This window comes from Saccopteryx bilineata, chromosome X (assembly GCF_036850765.1).
Source record: "Saccopteryx bilineata isolate mSacBil1 chromosome X, mSacBil1_pri_phased_curated, whole genome shotgun sequence".
In the NCBI taxonomy this organism is placed as follows: domain Eukaryota; kingdom Metazoa; phylum Chordata; class Mammalia; order Chiroptera; family Emballonuridae; genus Saccopteryx; species Saccopteryx bilineata.
This window is the reverse complement of record NC_089502.1, coordinates 6,483,985-6,506,121: the sequence shown is the minus strand read 5'-3', so window position 1 is coordinate 6,506,121 and position 22,137 is coordinate 6,483,985. Positions and strand designations below refer to the sequence as shown.

The window sequence follows — 22,137 nt, the reverse complement described above, 5'->3', positions numbered from 1 at the left end:
TTATACACCATGACCAAGTGAGATTTATCCCTAGGATGCAAGGATAGTTCAACATATGCAAATCAATGTGATACACCACACTAAAAGAACAACAGATAAAAATTACACAATCATCTTAGTAGATTGAAAAAAGGCATTTGACAAAACTGAACACTCTTTTATATTTAAAAAGCATTCAACTAATTAGGAACAGGATAGTAAATCAACATTAAAACGCTATATAGAAAAAGCACAGTTAACATCATACTCAATGATGAAAAACTGAAAGCTTTCTAAGATATAGAATAAGGCACTGATGCCCACTTTTGCTACTTCAATTCAACATAATGCTGGAAGTCCTAGCCAGAACAATTAGGAACAAAAACAATTAAAAGTAATCTAAATGGAGCCTGACTAGGAGGTGGTGCAGTGGATAGAGCATCAGACTGGGACACCGAGGACTCAGGTCGAAATGCAGAGGTCACTGGTTTGAGCACAGGCTCACCAGCTTGAGTGTGGAATCATAGGTATGACCCCATAGTAGCTGAATTGAGCCCAAGGTCCCTGGCCTGAGCAATGGCTCATTGGCTTAGCTTCAGCCTCTGCGCCAAGGCACAAATGAGAAAACAATGAAAGAGCAACTAAGGTGCCATAACTATGAGTTGATGCTTCTCATCTCTCTCCCCTCCCTTCTGTCTGTCCCTTAATCTCTCTCTTGCTTAAGAAAAAAAGTCATCCAAGTGGAAAAATAAGTGAAATGGTCTCTGTTTATAAATGACATAATTTTATATATAGAAAGCACTAACTAATCCATAAAAAACCTGGCAGAATCAATAAATGAATTCAGTGAAGTTGCAGGATGCAAATTAACATACAAAAGAAAGTTGTATTTTTATACATTAACAATAAATTATCCAAAAAGAAAATTTAAAAAACGTTATTTATAAAAGCATCAAAAAGAATAAAATACTTAGGACTAAACAAAAAAGATCAAAGACTTATACAGTAAAAATACAAAAGATTGATAAAGAAATTAAAGAAAAACAAACTGGAAAGACATCCCATATTCACAGATCAGAAGATTTTATATTGCTAAAATGTCCACATCTACTAAAGTGATTTACAAGTTTACTTCAATCTTTATGAAATTCCCAATGGCATTTTTTATAGAAATAGAAAATCAATTCTAAAATTTGTATGAAATCAAAAAGTATCCCAAATCACCAAAATAATCTGGTATTGGCATAAAGATAAACAATATAGCAGTGTAACAAAACAGAGAGCTCAGAAATAAATCAGTTTATATGATCAATTGATCTTCCAAAAGAGTATCAAGAATACACAATTGGGAGAAAATAGTCTCTTCAACAAATGTGCTGGGAAAACTGGATATTCACCTGACAAAAAAATAAACAAATAAAACTAAACACTTATCTTACACCATACAAAAAAAATCTTTAGACTTGAAACTCTAAAACACCAAGAATAAAACACAGAAGAAAATCTTCACAACATCGGTCTTGGCAATGATTTCTTGGATATGACACCAAAATACAGGGAACAAAAGGAAAAATAAACAAGTGTATCTCTAACAAACTAAAATACTGCCTCACAGTAAAAGAAATAATCAACAGGCCTGATCAGGTGGTGGCGCAGTGGACAAAGCATTGGTCTGGGACACAAAAGACCCAGGTGTAAAACCCCAAGGTTGCTAGTTTGAGCGTGGAATCATAGACATGACACCATGGTTGCTGGCTTGATCTTAAAGGTGGATGGTTTGAACCACAAGGTTGCTGGCTTGAGCAAGGGGTCACTGGCTCAGCTATAGACCCCCATTCTCCCGGTCAGGGCACAAATGAGAAAGCAATCGATGAACATCTAAAGTGTTGCAATAAAGAATTATGCTACTCATTTCTCTCTCTCCTTGTCTGTCTGTTCTTATCTGTCCCACTCTCTGTCTCTAGCTAATAATAATAATAATAATAATAATAAACAAAGTGAAAAAGCAAGCTATGGAATTGGAAAAAAACACTTGCCGATCATATATTTGATAAGGGGCTAATCTTCAAAATATATGGAATGAACTCATACAACTCAATAGTAAAAATACTAATGCCCTAATATAAAAATAGGCAAAAGACTTGCATTGACATTTCTGGAAAGAAGACAGGTCAACAGGTTTATGAAAAGATGCTCAACATCATTAATCATCAGGGAAATGTAAATGAAAACCACAGTGAGACAGCACCTCACATCATATGCCTATGTCATATATAGGCAAAGATGCAAAGAAATTTGAACCTTAGTGCACTGTTGGAAGGAATATAAAAGTGGTGCAGCCACTATGTATAGAAAACAGTTTTATGAGTTCTTTGTAAATTTTGGATATTAGGCCCTTATCTGAGCTGTTGTTTGAAAATATCATTTCCCATTTAGTTGGCTGTCTGTTTATTTTGATATCAGTTTCTCTTGCTGAGCAAAAACTTTTTATTCTGATGTAGTCCCATTCATTTATCTTTGCCTTCACTTCTCTTGCCATTGGAGTCAAGTTCATAAAATGTTCTTTAAAACCCAGGTCCATGAGTTTAGTACCTATGTCTTCTTCTATGTACTTTATTGTTTCAGGTCTTATATTTAGGTCTTTGATCCATTTTGAATTAATTTTAGTACACGGGGACAGGCTGTAGTCGAGTTTCATTCTTTTGCATGTGGCTTTCCAGTTTTCCCAACACCATTTGTTGAAGAGGCTTTCTTTTCTCCATTGTGTGTTGTTGGCCCCTTTATCAAAGATTATTTGACCATATATATGTGGTTTTATTTCTGGGCTTTCTATTCTGTTCCATTGGTCTGAAGACATGGAAACAACCAAAAAGCCCTTCAATAGAAGACTGGATAAAGAAGATGTGGCACATATACACTATGGAATACTACTCAGCCATAAGAAATGATGACATCAGATCATTTACAGCAAAATGGTGGGATCTTGATAACATTATACGGAGTGAAATAAGTAAATCAGAAAAAACAAGAACTACATGATTCCATACATTGGTGGAACATAAAAACGAGACTAAGAGACATGTACAAGAGAGTGGTGGTTACCAGGGGTGGGGGGAGGGATGATGCAGGAGGGAGGGAGGGAGAGAGTTAGGGGGAGGGGGAGGGGCACAGAGAACTAGATAGAGGGTGGCGGAGGACAATCTGACTTTGGGCGAGGGGTATGCAACATAATTTAATGACAAAATAACCTAGACATGTTTTCTTTGAATATATGTACCCTGATTTATTAATGTCATCCCATTACCATTAATAAAAATTTATTTTTTTAAAAAAAAAGAAAACAGTATGAAGGTTCCTCGAAACATAAAAGTAAAATTACTGTCGTCCCTCACTATATCATGGTTCACTTTTCGTGGTCTCACTGTATCGCGGATTTTTAAATTGTATATATCTGATTTTGTATCATGGATTTTTCGCTATATCATGGGATTTTGTGGTATATAGGTATTTTCATATGCTTATTATTTTAATTATTTTTGTGGTAAAATAAGCAAAATAAGTGTGAGAAAGGCTAATAACAAAGTAGAAAAGGTTTATAAGAGTGTGGGGAGGGTTTATAAAGCCTTAAACTAGAAATAAATAATAAAATAAATATAAGGTCTCTACTTTGTGGATTTTCATCTATCACAGGGGTTCTGGAACATAACGTCCATGATAATGAGGGACCACTGTACTATATGGCCCAGCAGTTCCACTACTGAGTATTTATAAAAAAAAAAACAACTAAAACCAGGATCTTGTAAAGGTATTTGCATTTCCATGTTTGTTGCAACATTATTCACAATAGTAAAGTTGTAGAAACAATCTAAGTTCCATTGGTGCTTGAATCGATAAAGAAAATGTAGTATATGCATAAAATATAATATTATTCAACCTTTAAAAAGAAGGAAATCCTGTCATATGTGACAATATGGATGAACCTAGAGGACATTATGCTAAGTGAAATAAGCCAGCCACAGAAGAATAAATACTAGACAGATTCCAAGATGGCAACAGAGTAGGGGCACGTTCCAACTGCCACATCCCAGGACCAAATTGGATTACAACTTAATTTAAGAACAGTCATCTTGAAAAACCAACTTTGGACTAAACAAAGAGGAGTTTATAACCAAGGATCACAGAAGAAACCACACTGAGACTGGTAGGAAGGGACGGGATGCGGAAAGGACTGCTCCGCTCCCAGGAGCGAGCAGTGGCTGAGGGTCCAGAGGGACTCTCACTGTGAAGAGGGTTGTTCTGAGAGGTGTGCATCCTCAGCTCCTGGCCCAGAGCCTCAGCCTAGAGCCCCAGAGCCTGGAAGAGGTTTCCAGACAGCATTCGGTGGTAAAAAGAGCCAGGGTTTCTGTTTGCAAGAAAGAGACAGGAAATTTCTCAGAGATGCAGTCTGTGTCTTAAAGGGTCAGCATAGAAAATCTTGTTCACAGACACTTACCTGGGATCAGGTGGGGAAGAGCTGAGAGGACTAGTGTTGCATGAGAGAGTGTGAAGTTGAAGGGCCAGGGAGAGACACTGTGGGTGATGAACATCGGAACCCCCAGGCTAAGTCAATATTATCCAATACCACAGTTGCCATCTTTCTTGGGTGGAGCAATTCCCTCTGACAAGCATAAGCCTGGGTGAAAGCAACTGTCTCCCCCTTTTGGACTCTCTCCTGCCACATCCATGGAGACCTGTATGTTCTGAGAAGCCAAGAAGCAGGGTGCTCCTTAGTGATTCAGTTTTTTGGCATTGAGGCCAGAGCTTTCCTCCACATGCTCCTGAGTCTATGACTGGTGTTTTCTTCTTATGGGATGCTCATTAGAAACTGTCCAGACTGTGGGCAGATCACATCTCTGGGTCTCAGAGGCAACACCCACCAGACTCCTGGGGCCTCCCCAACTGAGGTCTGTGAAAAAGTCTGGACAGACTGACACCTGGGGTAGAAGAGTAGAGCCACATCCATCATCTTTTCTAATCCTTAGATTGCACAAAGCTCCAGACTCGACCAGAGGTTTTTACAGTGGTCAAGTCCAAGAAGCAGCCAGAAGACAGGCTGTAGGTGGCAGAACTCAGGGAACCTTGGCCCTTTAAGCAGATCTTCCTTGGGGCCCAGTGTGGGTAAAAGCAAGCCTAGATGTGCAGCTTGTTATTTCCATGAGCAGTTGGGCCCAGGAGAGGCAGCCACAAACTCTGGATTGCTTGTAAATCCAAGGAGGTTACTGAGGGCTGGTCATGGGCAGTGTAACCCACTGGACTGTGCTGGGTTCCCTCCAGGGCTAGCTGTAGAGAGCATTGGTTTAGTACCTAACAACCCTTGCTAGTGGGTTATCCTAAGGAAAGGCTCCTCACACCTGGCCCAGCTGAGGCTAGTTCCGCTTTCTGTGATCAGCACTGGCACACCTGCTCGTGTGCATTGGATAGGGTGGAGCTTCACAGTGAGAAGGCCAGAGTGCTGGCTATCCTGCACCGCTGGCCTAGTTTGTACAGGGGGAAGGGAGAGAGGGTTGGAGCATGGACATATAAAGTATGGGTCCCTGTGAGCCTATTGTTGGGTGTGTTAAAGCAGTTTAGCCACTTTCTAAGGGGGCACAGTTAGCCCCAGGAGGGGACATTCTCAGCTTTCCTTCCCTGACATCATGGTCTCACTAACTATAAGAAGATCTGCAGAATAGATTGTAGGCCCCATTCAATCTGAACCTGCTTCTCAACTTGTTAGGGAGAAATAAAATTTTAGTATCCAGGAGTGCCTGAGGTATTAGGCTCTGGAGTAGAGGCCACTTTCCCTGTACTGAAATTCAGATCAAGAGACCCCTGATGTAGGGGTTCCCACAAACACTGTATTCCCAACATCAGCTGTTTTAATCCACCAAGGTTTCAACCTGTAGAGTGGTTGGTCAAATAATGAGAGTTTGAGCCCAAACTACAGTCTTTCTACAGAAAACTATGTGGGAGGACTAGGTAGCTGCAAAAGGAGGTGGAGCAGCTGAGAAGTGGAGGTAAGTCTTACAGAGCTTGGGGCTTTTACAGAGTTGCTATCATCACTAAGACCTAGAACCAACACAACCAGTAGTGGGTGGCAGACAGCACCAACCCTAGACTCAGCTACATACACAAGCATCATGCCCAAAGGTGGAATCAAGCAGGCACCAGACAATGTGCTGAATAAATACACCCAACAGGACAGACATTGCACAGTGTGTAATACACAGGATCAAGGTTGACTCTTAGAGTCAGCCAGCCTGAAGGGGGATAACTACCCATGAAAGGACCTACATTCAATACTCACATACAACAAGAGGGAAACTAGTGTCTTCAGGAAGCATTTCTAGAACAAGGAAAACAGGTATCCTGGAGGTCAGTACCACCAAACCCATCTTCCTCATAAAGACCTACAAAAATTTCAAAGCCAGACAGTGTTACCTAATACAGAGACAAAATGGGCAAAGAAATATGACCTAAATGAAACAACAACACAAATTCCCAGGAAAAGAACTAAATTAAATGGAACAAACAAACTACCAGACACAGAGTTTAGAATATGATTTTTAGGATGCTCCAGGATCTTAGAGCAAAAATGGACGGTCATAATATGTACCTAAATAAAGAGAAAGAAAGCATCAAAACAGTAAAAAATGACATACAATATCAGAAATAAAGACTGCACTAGAAGGAATCAAGAGCAAGTTGGATAAAGCAGAGGACTAAATCAGCAATTTAGAGGACAAGATAAACAAAAACATAGAAGCAGAGCAGCAAAATGAAAAGAAGCTCAGAAAGACTGAGGAAACTCTAAGATCTCTGTGACAACATGAAGAGAAACAACATCTGCATCATAGAGGTTCCTGAAGGAAATGAGAAAGAACAAAGCTGGGGTAGCAATGCTTTCATCTGACAAAATAACCTTTAAAGCAAAGACTATAGCAAGGAAAAAGGAAGATCACCACATAATGATAAAGGGAGCAATCCAACAGGAAGATATAACCATTATAAATATCTACGCACCTAATATAGGAGCACCTAAATATATAAAGCAAATTTTGATGGACATAAAGGGTGAGATCAACAGCAATTCTATAAGAGTAGGGGACTTTAATACCCCATTAACATCAATGGATAGATCCTCCAGACAGAAAATTAACAAAGAAACAGCAGCCTTAAATGACACACTAGATCAACTGGATTTAATAGATATCTTCAGAATCTTTCACCCCAAAGCAGCTTAATATATATTCTTTTCAAGTGCTCATGGTACATTCTCTAGGATAGACCATGTTAGGACACAAAACGAGTCTCAATAAGCTTAAGAAGATTGAAATCATATCAAGCATCTTCTCTGATTACAATGGCATGAAACTAGAAATCAACTACAATAGAAAAACTGAAAAATACTGAAACAAACACTTGGAGACTAAATAGCATGTTATTAAATAACAAATGGGTTAATGAGATCAAGGAAGAAATCAACAATTTCCTTGAAACCAACTAAAATGATCATACAACAACACAAAATATATGTGGCATAGCAAAAGCAGTCCTGAGAGGGAAGTTCATAGCATTATAGGAATATGTTACGAAGCACAAAAAGCTCAAATAAACAACCTAAGACTGTTCTTTTCAAAGTTAAAAGAACTAGAAAAAGAACAACAAATAAAGCCCAGAGAAAGTAGAAGACAGGAAATAATAAAGATCAGAGTGGAAATAAATGACATAGAGGTTAAAAAAATAATACAAAAGATCAATGAAGCCTGACCAGGTGGTGGTGCAGTGGATAGAGTGTCGGACTGGGATGTGGAGGACCCAGGTTTGAGACCCGGAGATTGCCAGCTTGAGCGCAGGTTCATCTGGTTTGAGCAAGGCTCACCAGCTTGAGCCCAAGTTTGCTGCCTAGAGCAAGGGGTCCCTCAGTCGGCTGTAGCCCCTTGGTCAAGGTTCATATGAGAAATCAATGAGTGAACAACTAAGGAGCTGCAACAAAGAATTGATGTTTCTCATCTCTCTCCCTTCCTGTCTATGTGTCCCTATCTGTCCCTCTCCGACTCTCTCTGTCTCTGCCACAACAAAAAAAAAAGGTCAATGAAACCAAGAGCTGGTTCTTTGAAAAGGTGAACAAGATTGACAAACCTTTAACCAGACTCATCAAGAAAAAAAGAGAGAATTCAAAATTAGGAATGAAAGTGGAAAAGTAACAACTACATGGCAGAAATACAAAGGATTGTAAGAAAATACTATGAGGATTTGTATGCCAAAAAACTGGACAACCTAGGTGAAAAAGATAGATTCCTAGAAACATACAATCTTCCAAAAGTCAATCAGGAGAATCAGAAAACTTAAAAAGACTGATTACAACAAGTGAAATTGAAACAGTTATCAAAAAACTCCCAGCAAACAAAAGTCCTGGATTGGATGGCTTCACAGGTGAATTCTACCAAACATTCAAAGAAGAACTAACATCTCTCCTCAAGCTATTTCAAAAAATTCAAGACAAGGGAAGATTTCCAAGCTCCTTTTATGAGGTAAGCATTATCCTCATTCCAAAACCATGTAAAGACATTACAAAGAAAGAATACAATAGGCGAAAATCCCTGATGAACATAGATGCTAAAATTCTCAATAAAATATTAGCAAACCGGATCCAGCAATATATCAAAAAGATCATACATCATGATCAAGTGGGATTCATTCTGGGGAGGCAAGGTTGATTCAACATTTGCAAATCAAATCGTCACATAATTAAAAGGAAGGATAAAAATTACATGATTATATCAACAGATACAGAAAAAGCATTTGATAAAATCCAGCACCCATTTATGATCTAAACTTTTAGCAAAGTGGGAATACAGGGAACATACCTCAACATCTGTGACAATCCGACAGCTAACATCATACTCAATGGGCAAAAATTAAAAGCAATCCCCTTAAGATCAGGAAAAAGGCAGGGGTGCCCCCTTTCACCACTCTTATTCAACAGAGTTCTGGAAGTCCTAGTCACAGCAATCAGACAGGAAGAAGATATAAAAAGACATCCAAATGGGAAACAAAGATATAAAACACTTATTTGCTGATGACATAATACTGTACATAGAAAACCTTTAATGTCTCAGTCAAAAATGACTAGACCTGAGAAATGAATTCAGCAAAGTGGCAGGATATAAAATTAATATTCACAAATCAGAGTCAGTTTACACCAACAATCAATAGTCTGAAAGAGAAATTAAGGAAACAATCCCCTGCACTATTGTAATAAAACAAAGTAAAGTACCTAGGAGTAAATTTAACAAAAAAGGTAAAAGACTTGTACTCGGAAAATTATACAACATTGATAAAAGAAATCAAGGAAGATACAAACAAGTGGAAGCATATACTGTGTTCATGGATAAGAATAATAAACATCATTAAAATATCTATACTACCCAAAGCAATTTATAAATTAAATGCAATTCTTATTAGAATACCAATGGCATACTTCAAAGATATAGAACAAATATTCCATTAAGTTATATGGAACCAAAAAAGAACACAAATAGCCTCAGCAATCTTGAAAATAAGGAATAAAGTGGGAGGTAACACACTTCCTGATAGCAAGTTATACTACAAGGCCATTGTAACCAAAATAGTTTCATCCTGGCATGAGAACAGGCATACAAATCAATGGAACAGAAGAGAGAACCCAGAAATAAGCTCACGCCTTTATAGTCAATTGATATTTGACAAAGGAGGTAAGAGCATACAATGGAGTAAAGGCAGTCTCTTTAATAAGTGGGGGTTGAGAAAATTGGATAGATACATGCAAAAAAATGAAACTAGATCACCAACTTACACCATTCACAGAAATAAACTCAAAATGGATAAAAGACTTAAATGTAAGTCATGAAACCATAAATATCTTGGAAGAAAACATAGGCAGTAAAGTCTTTGATATCTCTCATAGCAATATGTTTGCCAATTTATCTCCATTGGCAAGTGAAAAAAAGGACAAAATAAACACATGGGACTATATCAAACTGAAAAGCTTTAGCACAGCAAAGACACCATTAACAAAATAAAAAAAAACTCACAAAATGGACGCACATATTTGCCAATATGTCTATTAAGGGGTTAATTACCCAAATTTATAAAGAACTTCTGAAATTCAACACCAGGAAGGTAAACAATCCAATTAAAAAATGGGCCAGGAAACTGAATAGACACATCTCCAAAGAGGACATACAGATGGCCAATAGGTATATGAAAAATGCTCAATATTACTAATCATCAGAGAAATGCAAATTAAAACCACAATGAGATATCACCTCACACCAGTCAAAATGGCGCTCATCAACAAAACAATACATAATAAGTGCTGATGAGGGTGTGGAGAAAAGGGAACCCTCCTACACTGCTGGTGGGAATGCAGACTGGTGCAGCCACTGTGGAAAACAGTATGGTGTTTCCTCAAAAATTAAAAATGTAACTGCCATTTGACCCAGTGATCCCACTTCTAGGAATATATCCTAAGAGTACCAAATCACTGATTCAAAAGAAGAAATGCACCCATGAATTGTTTACAATAGCCAAGATCTGAAATCTGCCCCAGGGCCTGTCAGTGGTCGAGTGGGTTAAAATGCTGTGGTACATATACACAATATGTGGCCATGAGAAAGAAGGAAATCTTACCTTTTGTGACAGCATTATTGGACCTGGAGATTATTATGGTAAGTGACATAAATCAGACAGAGAAAGACAAATATCATATGATATCACTTATATGTAAAATCTAATGAACAAAGTTAACTGAGGAACAGAATAGAGGCAGAGGTGGGGTCACAGGGAGCAGAGGGACAGCTGTCAGAGGGAAGGGGGATGAGGGGATGGGATCAGAAAAAGTGAAGGAATTAGTGAAATTATATATACATAACACAGAGATACAGATAACAAGATAGCAAATCCTAAAGGGATGGGGGGAGGGAGTCAGCGGGAGGGGGGCAAGTGGCATGTAATGGAGGACACGTGGTTTGGGGGTGAGGTTGTTATATTGAGTGGGACACTTGGATCCATGTTAACACAATAAATTAAAATTAATAATAAAAGAAAGAAGAAGAAATACTAAATTATTCCACTTATATGAGATATCTAAAGTAGTCAAACTCAAAGACATAGAAAGTAAATGGTGCTGTTGGGGGGAGTCTTGGGGTCTTGGGGAAATGAGGAGTTGCTGTTCAATGAATATAAAGTTTAAATTATGAAAGATTAAACAGTTATATATATATAACTGCTGCAAAATTAAAAGAGAAAAAAAGTGGAGGAGAAATAAAACTTATTTTATTTATCCACAAGGCAAAATCACCCAATATATTGATACTATTATTATTTTGAAAAGTTATTTCTTAGACCCATTAAGAATAAGAAAAAATGATTGTATTTTGCCTGAAGTTGTTCTCTGACACTCTTCCTTTTATATGTGGATCCAAGTTTTCTTCTCTCTGAAGAACCTTCAACAATTTTTGTATAGGTTATCTATTGGCAACAATTTTCTTAAGTTTTTGTTTATCTGAGAAAGACTTCCTCTACTAGAAAAAGAAAAATTGAAAAAAGTTGAACCTAGACAATTTAGCTGTTTATCAGCAACTCATATAAAACATTCATTGGGGAAGGCTAAACCATTGTATCAAAAGATAATTTTACTTCAGGAACACCTTCTCAATTCTTCCTTCACCACACAAGGTAGCACTGCAAAGTCTCACAGCATCTTTTAAATACCCTTTTGCCTACAACATGTTTACAATGTTTTTCTTTAATTTTTAAATATATTTAAGAAATTAACTTTAACACCATGAAATTGATCAATAAGAATACATAGGTTTCAGATAAACATTTCTATAACATTTGAGCTATTGATACAATGTTTAAATTCATGCCTGTGTTTCCCTCAAGAGTAGATGATCCATGAGGAAGGAACCTTCTCTTCCTAGTTCACTACCATATCACCATCAGCTATTCTAGAACCTTGCACACATATTAGGGGCTCAGTACATTATTTGTGCATCAATAAACAATCAATCCATGTACAATGAATCAATTCCTGGCATGATGAATGGGAATAATTAAGAGTTTGACTGGAGACCCTGGATTTCCAAATAAGATGGTATGAAGGAAAACAACTTACTTGGGGAAATGTTAATGATTTACCTGTGTTGGGTGATTACATTTACAGCTGAAGGATGATTTGCACAGTAAGACAGATACATGGATTTAAAATGAGGCATAAGATTCAGTAGACAACCTCCTACTTTATGTTGGTTTTCTGGAAATCTGTAAGTAAAACAGGCAAAACACAAAATATAAAATAGAAAGAGGGGAAAAAGGAAGATGACTCTACTTAAACTGAGGAACATGCATTCAGCTTCAGTTAAAATTAAAGTAAAAACTATATTACAACCATTTTATCCATTTTATCCATGAAATGCAAGTTCTTGACTATAGTTTAACTCTAGCCACTAAACATCAGCTAATACATAGGGTCAAATATTTATTTGGAATCCGTAGGTAGGGTTTTCTCCTAAAATGCTTAGTCATATTATAATATTCACATTTTTAGCTTGGCCAGCTAAAAATACTCTTGGCTAATATCAATGAATTTCAAGTACAGACAAAGCTAGTCAAATACAGAAAGAATATTACATAGCCTTGGTGGCCTGGTAGTAACTAGGCAAGGTAGCTTGAAGATTTTTTAAATTTATTTTTAAATTATAAGCCACCTGTTTTCATTTATAGAACAATCCAAAAAAAACACAAAAAAGGAAAAAAATTACTCAGAATTCCACCATTCAGAGATACTTATTATAATAACTTTGTCATATTCATTGGACTTTCTTCTACATGTTTCTCTATAAACTGGAAAATAAAGATCACAAATCTAGTTTGTAATTTGCTTTTCTCAGTGACCATCTTTCCATTTGAATAATCTGGATCCTTATCAGCATTTGTAGTGGCTCCTCAGGTCTCCTTAGTGTGGGCTCATACCATGTTCTTCCCTGGACAACCATCTGTGTCCCATAAAGCTCAAGAAACAGTAAATCTCTCTGATTTTCATATAAATGATGGAAGTCACCAACTTCTCCAAATGCACTCCTTGGAAAGCTAATCCTGCTTCAGAAATATATTGCCTGAAGATAATTACAATTCATTCTGTAGTATGATGTTGAATACCTCAATAATCTAGCTTGCAATCAAGTGTTTTGTTTCACATAAGGATATACTTTTTCTTTCCCCACTTTAATGACTTTCAACTGTTAATATAATAGACATGACACCAGGAGTAATGAAAAGAGAAAAGCAAGCTTGTGAAACTGAATGAATAATCTGAATAACTTTTCCAAGTAATTTACAATGTATAAAAATAAAAACTAGCTAATCAATGTAAAAGCATCATCCATGGTCAATTGAGATCTCATTTGTTTCTTATACTGACTAGAAGCAGTAAACTGATATGACTTTTAAATAAAGTAAAAAATACAACTAGTGGTTTGACACTATAGCTCCATCTGGTGCATTCTCTCTGCTCTAGGAAATTTTATCTACGTTGTACCAAATGCTCACATATACAGTGCCCCTATCTAAGACAACAGTTAAAAGGAAAACAAAACACAAAAACAATGCTGCTGGTTATCTTTATGTCAATATGCAACACTTACTTTGAACATTCTTCCAAGGCTTGGCAGAGTGTCTGTTGAAATGTGCATATTTCCTCAATGTTTCCCAATAAAGATGTAAACTCCACAGTACTCAGACTGAAAAAAATATGTATGAAGTGTCAGTGAATAGAATTTGAGCACAACTCTAGTTATATCTCTCTCTAGTTCAGCAAGCTGATAATTTGCTAAGAAGTAGCAAATGAGACAAGGCAAGCAATCTGTACATTTTAACTATTGCTTTTTAATTATGCCAACTCTGGTTTTATCCAACATTCTAAAGGTTCTTTCCTTGATGTCCCTTTTCTATAATAAAAATAATGATCCTAAAGAAAAGGAATGTTTATCAGGTATTCTATAAGTGTTTATTAGGTATTCTATAGAGCAACAAGTAAATAAATAAAAAGTGTTTAATATCTAACTATCTACAGAGAACAGATTGGTGTTTTATCAGAGACGGGGTGTGGGTGGGCAAAATGAATGAAGGGAGTCAAAATATATAAACTTCCAGTTACAAAATAAATAAATCATGGAGACATAATGTACAGCATGGTGACTATCATTAATAATACTGCACTGAATATCTGAAAGTTGCTAAGAGATTGGATCTTAGAACTTCTCATCATAAGAAAAAAAATGTCCTGTAACTAGGTAGAGTGATGGCTGTCAACTAGGCTTATTGTGTTATCATTTCACAATATATACATAGATCAATCAAATAATTTTGCTGTATATCTGAAACTAATACAATATTACATGCCAATTATACCTCAATAAAAAAATCTTTGCATCTAAACAAGTAAAATACATCATAGGTGAAGATAAGTGTAAAAACTTTTGAGTACTTCTTTCTAGAGGAATTGGGAAACTAATGGAAAAATATTATATATGTTTATACAATGCACAGGGAAAATAACAAAATCTAGTTTCTTCTAAACTAAAATGCTCATAAATCAAGTAAAAAGAATCTTTATGAGATGAAGTAGGAGGAAAAAAATAGTACTGATTCATTTGCTTGTTTATTTTTGGAATGGAATGGAATCAAAGAAAAGCAAACTGAACAATTTAATCAAGGACTCTATAGTAAGAAATTTCTCATTCATTCTTTCCCTATCAAAGCAAAAACAGACACATAGGTACAGATAAGAGATTGATGGTTGCCAGAAGGTAGGAGGGTTAGGGGACTGGGTGAGAAAGGTGAAAAGATTAAGAAATACAAATTAGTAGTTACAGAATAGTCACAGGGATGTAAACTACATCAGTGAGAATATAATCAATAGTATTGTTATAACTACATATGGTGCCAAGTGGGTACTGGAAACACTTTGTAAAGTAAATGATTGTCTAACCACTCTGCTGTATACCTGAAACTAATACAAAATAATACTGAATATAAACTGTAATTGAAAAAAATTAAATACTAGTAAGTGATAATAATGAGCTAACAATACTCACATAGCACTTAACACTTATGCAGGTATTTTATAAGTAATAACTCATTTGAATCTTATAATAACTTTTGAACTATCAATAACTATGATGTAGGTACTACTGTTTCCATTTTACATGTAAGGAAACCCAAGCACAGAGAGGTAAGCAAATCACCCAAAGTCACAAAGCCACTGAATGGTAAAGCCAGAATTTGAATCAAAACATTCTAGCTCCAGAGTCTACAGTCTTAACCACATTTGGGGAGAAGATTTTGCTGAAGATTTGTTTAAGAGGCTAGTGTCTGAAACATATCCTTTCTCATTAATATAATAATTCTAGGGGAATGTTTCTGAGAGTAATTTTTGCTGACACAGAAAAGGAAGACCTCACCAATTGTTATCAGTAACCCTTACAGCAGTGGTCCCCAACCCCCGGTCCACAGACCGGTACTGGTCCGTGGGCCATTTGGTACCGGTCCACAGAGAAAGAATAAATAACTTACATTATTTCCGTTTTATTTATATTTAAGTCTGAACGATGTTTTATTTTTTAAAAAATGACCAGATTCCCTCTGTTACATTCATCTAAGTCTCACTGTTGACGCTTGTCTCGGTCATGTGATACATTTATCCATCCCACCCTAAAGGCCGGTCCGTGAAAATATTTTCTGACATAAACTGGTCCGTGGCCCACAAAAGGTTAGGGACCACTGCCTTACAGTATAAAAATCTCCCTGCCCTGGCTGGTTGGCTCAGCGGTAGAGTGTCAGCTTTGCTTATGGATGTCCTGGGTCTGACTCCCACTTAGGAAACACAGGAGAAATAACCATCTGCTGCTTTACCCCTCCCTCTCTCCCTTCTCTGTCTTTCTCTCCTCCCCCGCCACAGCCATGGCTTGGTTGGAGCGAGTTGTCCCTAGGAGCTGAGGATGGCTCCATGCCTTTGCCTCAGGCACTAAAATAGCTCAGTTGCTGAGCAATGGAGCAACAGCCCCAGATGGGCAGAACATCATCCCACAGAGGGGCTTGCTGGGTGGATCCCAGTTTGGGGTGCATGCAGGAATCTCTCTCTCTGCCTCCTCACTTCTCACTTAAGAAAAAATTTTTTTTAAATCTCCCAGTTCCTCTAATGTCCTCCTGAGCCACAAGCTGGAAAACCCCTACTAAAAGTGTCAAAAGTGAAACCTTTAGCCTGCTTCCTTGACTTGCTGTCTCATACCCCAAGAATCTGACTGGGGGCTTATTTGGCCTCTTCAGAATCAGATAACAGATAATCTATTTTGGCTCAAGACAGAATCAATGGAAACTTACTATAACCACATTTTGAGTTTATTTAGGAAGAGTGTACTTCTGACTCAGGTCTCTTACCTCCTCTGTCCAGGCTCTTTTCCTTTCCTTTCCTCTTACTGTTTCTTGATTACTAATCAGTCACTCTTTCATTTGAAATCTTACCATCTCCCTTCTCAGGGTTATTGCTTCAATTTCCCTCTCCTCTGCCTGTCACCTCCAGAAAATGAAAGGCATGTTTCATTATGTCTAACGACTGGCTATGTTATGGGTACAGCAGAAAACCTTTCTGAACTTCATGTTTCTTATTTATTCATGCGGATAGTAATTTCTTCCAAGGCACTAGACCCAATGATTCATTGAAGTTCCATTCAGCTCTAAGAACTATGATCACAGAACACTTCATGTTTTACATAATAATGACAAAATACACTGTTGTTGATTATGTTTAAACTCTCACAAAACAGAGAAATTACAAAATCTTTTCATACTGAAGTAAGATTCCCTTAGTATTATGAAAATAACCAATTGGGAAACTCAGCAAGACATTATTCCTAGTAAAACATGATTTGGAAAAAAGGAAAAAACAGTAAAATATATTAAACTTATTTAAACCTGAAGTCAATAGTTTGGGTAATTGTTTAGCAAAAATAAACTTTTACTAAGGTAAAAGAGGAAGCCTTTGTCTTCTGTTATATGGACCAACTGCTAAATTTTCTATTTGACTTACAGATCATAATCTCTAGTAAAGATTATTTAATTAACATAAAAATACAAACAAGTGCATTTAGCCAGTATTTCTTAAATATGCCATAAAATGAAAAGCACAAAAAATGAATGTCTTATATTTCTCATTTGTGAAAATTGTTTGCAATTCAGGCCTCTGACAATCATTTCAGATTTCTAAGATCAGAATAAGGTTTGAATATGATATTTAAAAAATAAAACATTTTAACATCTATTTTTCATTCACTTTTGCCTGAGTAAATTACTGGCTTGAATTGCTTTTATGAGCATTCACAAAATGTCAAATTTTTTTTCTGTTCTCCGGGCATAGGAAAGCGTTTCTGCCCTGGCAAGCGAAGATCACAGTGAACATAAGAATTTTACATTTTTGTGCTTTCTGCATAGAAATACTGGCAAGGCCTTTGATTGTTAGGTAAAACCAGATTGCATCACTTTTAAAACATGCAAGATCAAAATTCTGACAGGCAAAAATGCAGATCTGCTCATAAGAAACATCTTGCATAATTTCTGTTGCCTTGACCATGTTCTTTTAATTTTTAAATTTTATTTAGAAAATTAATTTTAAAAGGGTGACATTGATCAATAAGAGTACATAGGTTTCAGGTGAACATTTCCATAGCCAACTATAGTTCTTAGAAACCTGTGATCTGTGGAAATTCTTCTAAAGGGCTAAATCAAGTACTCAGTGACAAGAAAGTAATGATTCCATATGCTCATAGTATCTTGCTTTATTTAGTGAGGGGTTGCAAATAGAATTCTTACTTGTTGTTGGACTGCAGAGGTCTTAAGTAAGTAATAAGAAGAGATTGAAGTTCTTTAGCATAATCTTTTTCAGTGTCCAGAATGTTCTGTAACACCTGTAGAGACACAAAGTATTGTAATTGTCAGAACAATCCAAAGTAAAATACAACTTCGGCTCTTTTAATCAAATTACTAGAAAAAGTCCCATTTACTCATGCCAGCAGTATAAGAAGCACAAAGTCTGAATGTACATTTTTTTATTCTAACAAACTACTTTTGTAATTACATCACAACTAGTTATGCTGTATGATTCAGAAGAACACAATTTTTCAGAGTTAGCCATAACTAGAGGGGCCTTGCTATTTACACAGTACTATTCAGAATGTTTTTGTGTGCTTTAAATCATTTTATCCTCAAGAAAGGATCATTATTCCCATTTTATGGATAGAAAAATTGAGCTCTAGCCAGATGGTTGGAGCATCGTCCAGCAGTGCGGAGGTTCCTGGTTTGGTCCCCAGTCAGGACCACCACAGGAATAGATCAATGTTCCTGTCTCTTTCTCTCTCCCTTCTTCTATCTCTAAAATCAATAAAATATTTGTTTTTAAATTGAGACCAGCTACCTTAAAACATAGAGCAGGTTGTTGAATAATGTTTTGTTCAACATCAATTTTTTATAACGTTAATGAGATGCTATAGGAACCGAAGTCTTTTTTGTTTTTGAGATAGAGAGAGAGACAAAGAGAGAGAGATAGGAAGGGAGAAAGATGAGAAGCATGAACTCATAGTTGCGGCATTTTACTTCTTCATTGTTTACTTCTCATATGTGTCTGGACCAGGGAGCTGTAGCTGAGCCAGTGACACCTTGCTCAAGCCAGCGACCTTGGGCTCAAGCCAATGACCTTGGGATCATATTGATGATCCCACGCTCAATCCTGTGACCCTGTGCTCAAGCCAGTGAACCTGCACTGAAGCCGAATGAGCCTGCACTTAAGTTGATGATCTTGGGGTTTTGAGCCTGAGACCTCAACATTCCAGGTCAACACTCTATTTGCTGTACCACCACTTGTCAGGCAGAAAAGATTTTTTTAAGTTATTTTTTGATAAGACTTTTAAGGAACAAAATCGGAGGACCCTGAAATTTTAAACTAGGTTAAAATAGGTCTTTTAATAAAGGTGAAAGGTGCTAGGATGAATAAATAATTCAAAAAAAAGGAAGTTGAAGTGTGAGAAATTTAACAAGGAAAATAATGTTTACCAGTATTACTGACAAACCAATTAAGTCCTATAAGCAAAACACCAATGTATAGGCCCACAAATTCTCTTCCTCAATTAGTCCTAGGGTCATACCCCATATCCAAGTCTCTCTGTAGGCAGCTTCAAGTTTCATTTTGAGCTCCTAGAGATAACCAAACTAACATTTTGATACATTTTCTCTCATATCATCTAATTATTTTAACAAAAAAGTATTAAATGTCTAGTCTATGCCAAGTGCCATGTTTCTTGCAGGGAGTTACCACTCTATTTATAGAAGGAGGTATTAAACAAGACGATGAGGGGGTCACAAGACAATGTGTAGCATTCTAAGCTGGAAGAAATCCCATATCTTACCAATATGCCAAACACATGCTCACAAGACAATGCATGACAACCTGCCTTTTTGAAAGGTGGAATGGACAAAGCAAGAGGAGCCTAGACAGCTGTGGATGTTTTTGGGAAAACTTGTCATCCAGGCTCTGCTATTGACTGACAGGTTGCTTCAGTTTTAAGGCTTTTGTCTCCTCATCTCAAATTGTGACATTTTAGCTACCTCAGGTGATCACTGTGAAAAGGTAGTAAGACATTGCACAGGTAAATGTTCAATGAGTGGGAAACAGTCCTAACAGTTTAAAAGGTTAAAAAAGGTTTCTGGTTCCTCAAAAAACTGAAAATAGAACTACCTTATGACCCAGCAATCCCTCTACTGGGTATATACCCCAAAAACTCAGAAACATTGATACGTAAAGACACATGCAGCCCCATGTTTATTGCAGCATTGTTCACAGTGGCCAGGACATGGAAACAACCAAAAAGCCCGTCAATAGATGACTGGATAAAGAAGATGTGGCACATATACACTATGGAATACTACACAGCCATAAGAAATGATGACATCGGAACATTTACAGCAAAATGGTGGGATCTAGATAACATGATACGAAGCGAAATAAGTAAATCAGAAAAAACCAGGAACTGCATTATTCCATATGTAGGTGGGACATAAAAGTGAAACTAAGAGACATTGATAAGAGTGTGGTGGTTACGAGGGGGAGGGGGGAATGGGAGAGGGAAAGGGGGAGGGGGAGGGGCACAAAGAAAACAAGATAGAAGGTGACAGAGGACAATCTGACTTTGGGTGATGGGTATGCATCATAATTGAATGACAAGATACCCTGGTCTTGTTATCTTTGAATATATGTATCCTGATTTATTGATGTCACCCCATTAAAAAAATAAAATTATTTAAAAAAAAAAAAAAAAGGTTTCTGAATAGCAACAGTGTGTCCATTTCAGACCAGATAACTTTTTGCTGTGAGGGCATGCCCTGTAGGATGTTTAGCAGCATCCCTGGCCACCATCCACTACATGCCAGTTTCATGTCACCCCTTACTTCAGTTATGACAACTAAAAATGTGTCTCAATAATGTCAAAGGTCACCTGAAGGGCAATACTACCCTAGTTGAGAACCACTGGTTTAGAAGAACACAGGCCACAGGGAGGTTTCAAAAGTGGGGCTTAAATGATAGCCCTTCCTCCCAGACACTAACACCTACTTTCATTTCCGCTATTCCTCAGGAATTACTCTCTAAATGTGTATGTAAATCCGGGACCCTGGAAGGACTAAATATCTCTGAAATCAATCCAGTGATGAAATAGAAATATTACCCTTTATAGAAAGTCAAAACACAACAAAGGAAATTAAGAACTATCCTGAGATGAATTTAAAAAAAAACATTGCCCTGGCTGGGTGGTCCAGTGGATAGAACATTTAACCAGCGTGCCAAGGTTGCAGATTTGATCTCCTGTCAGGACACATATGACAAGCAACCAATGAGTGTACAACTAAACGGAACAACTAAGTGGAACAATGAGTTGATGCTTCTTTCTCTCTGTCTCTCTCTCTCTTTTTTTACTCCTTTACTTCCTTCTTTTTTTCCCTATCAAATCAGTGGAAAATTTTTAAAAAATAGAAAGCAACATAAAAAAGCATATATGATGCAGTTAAAGCAGTGCATAGGTGACAAATATATAGCTGTAAATGCCTATATAAGAAAGAGAGATGGATAACGCCAGAGTAATGGCGGGATAGGAAGCGATACCGATAAATCTCCCCCAAAACTCAACAAGATCTTCAACCAGAAACAGAAAAACCTATCCTTGGAGCCTCCAGATGTTTTGCAATACACCCAAAGGTATGGTCGAACGAAAAATTGGCTAAATATATAACCAAACCCCGAAGGAAATAGGGAGTAAGAAATGCTCCACCTTCCTCACTAACCTAAACAGGGCGGCTTTCTCTGGGAGCTGTGAATATAGAAACTGAGGCGGGCAAAGGGGGTGTATAGATCCAGGCCGCAGCACAAATGGCCAAACCAGGCTGTGGCATGGAGATCCAAGTCGAGGAAAAACTGTTCCTGTGGCAACCTGGGCAAAACAAGCTAATACTCACGCCAAACCCAGACAAAGAAAGACAAGCGGGGCAGCCAGTTTACCTGATCTCATGGTCGGCGCGCGCAGATAGTGGGAGAGAGATTTCCTCCAAAGCCCCGGGAGTGGGTGCCCATGTTACCCCACAGACAGGCAGAGTCAGAGGCCTTTGTGTGGGCCAAAAGTGGAATCTCTGGGCAGCCCCAGCACCCTGGGAAAGCCGCACATGGGAGGAAGCGAGAACTAATTCCAACGGTGGAACTTTTCCGTGCTGCTGGGGTTTCACTCAGAGGGAAACGCGGCCGGCCTCATATCCTGGTCTGTGCGCACAGATAGCGAGAAATTCCTCCGAGTGCCTCAGCAGTGCACACCCGTGTTATCATACAGAAGGGCAGAGTCAGAGGCCTTTGTGTGGGCCAAAGCGGAATCTCGGGCCGCCCCAGCACGTTGCAAAAGACGCGTACGGGGACGGAGCGAGAGCCAATTCCAATGCTGGAACTTTTCCATGCCGTTGGGGGTTTCACTCAAAGTGTGAGACTGCCGGCCAAATATACTGGTCTGC

General features: G+C 37.6%; 1 protein-coding gene across 1 annotated transcript in view; it reads right to left on the bottom strand.

Annotated features, from left to right (window-relative positions):
* Positions 1-22,137, bottom strand: part of ARHGEF6 (Rac/Cdc42 guanine nucleotide exchange factor 6) — a 237,457-nt gene that overhangs the window by 75,797 nt on the left and 139,523 nt on the right. The window contains exons 8-9 of the mRNA XM_066249475.1: positions 13,689-13,784; positions 12,184-12,306 (exon numbers count right to left, since the gene is read on the bottom strand). Of these exons, the coding sequence (XP_066105572.1) occupies positions 12,184-12,306; positions 13,689-13,784 (219 nt within the window). The remainder of the gene's footprint in view (positions 1-12,183; positions 12,307-13,688; positions 13,785-22,137) is intronic.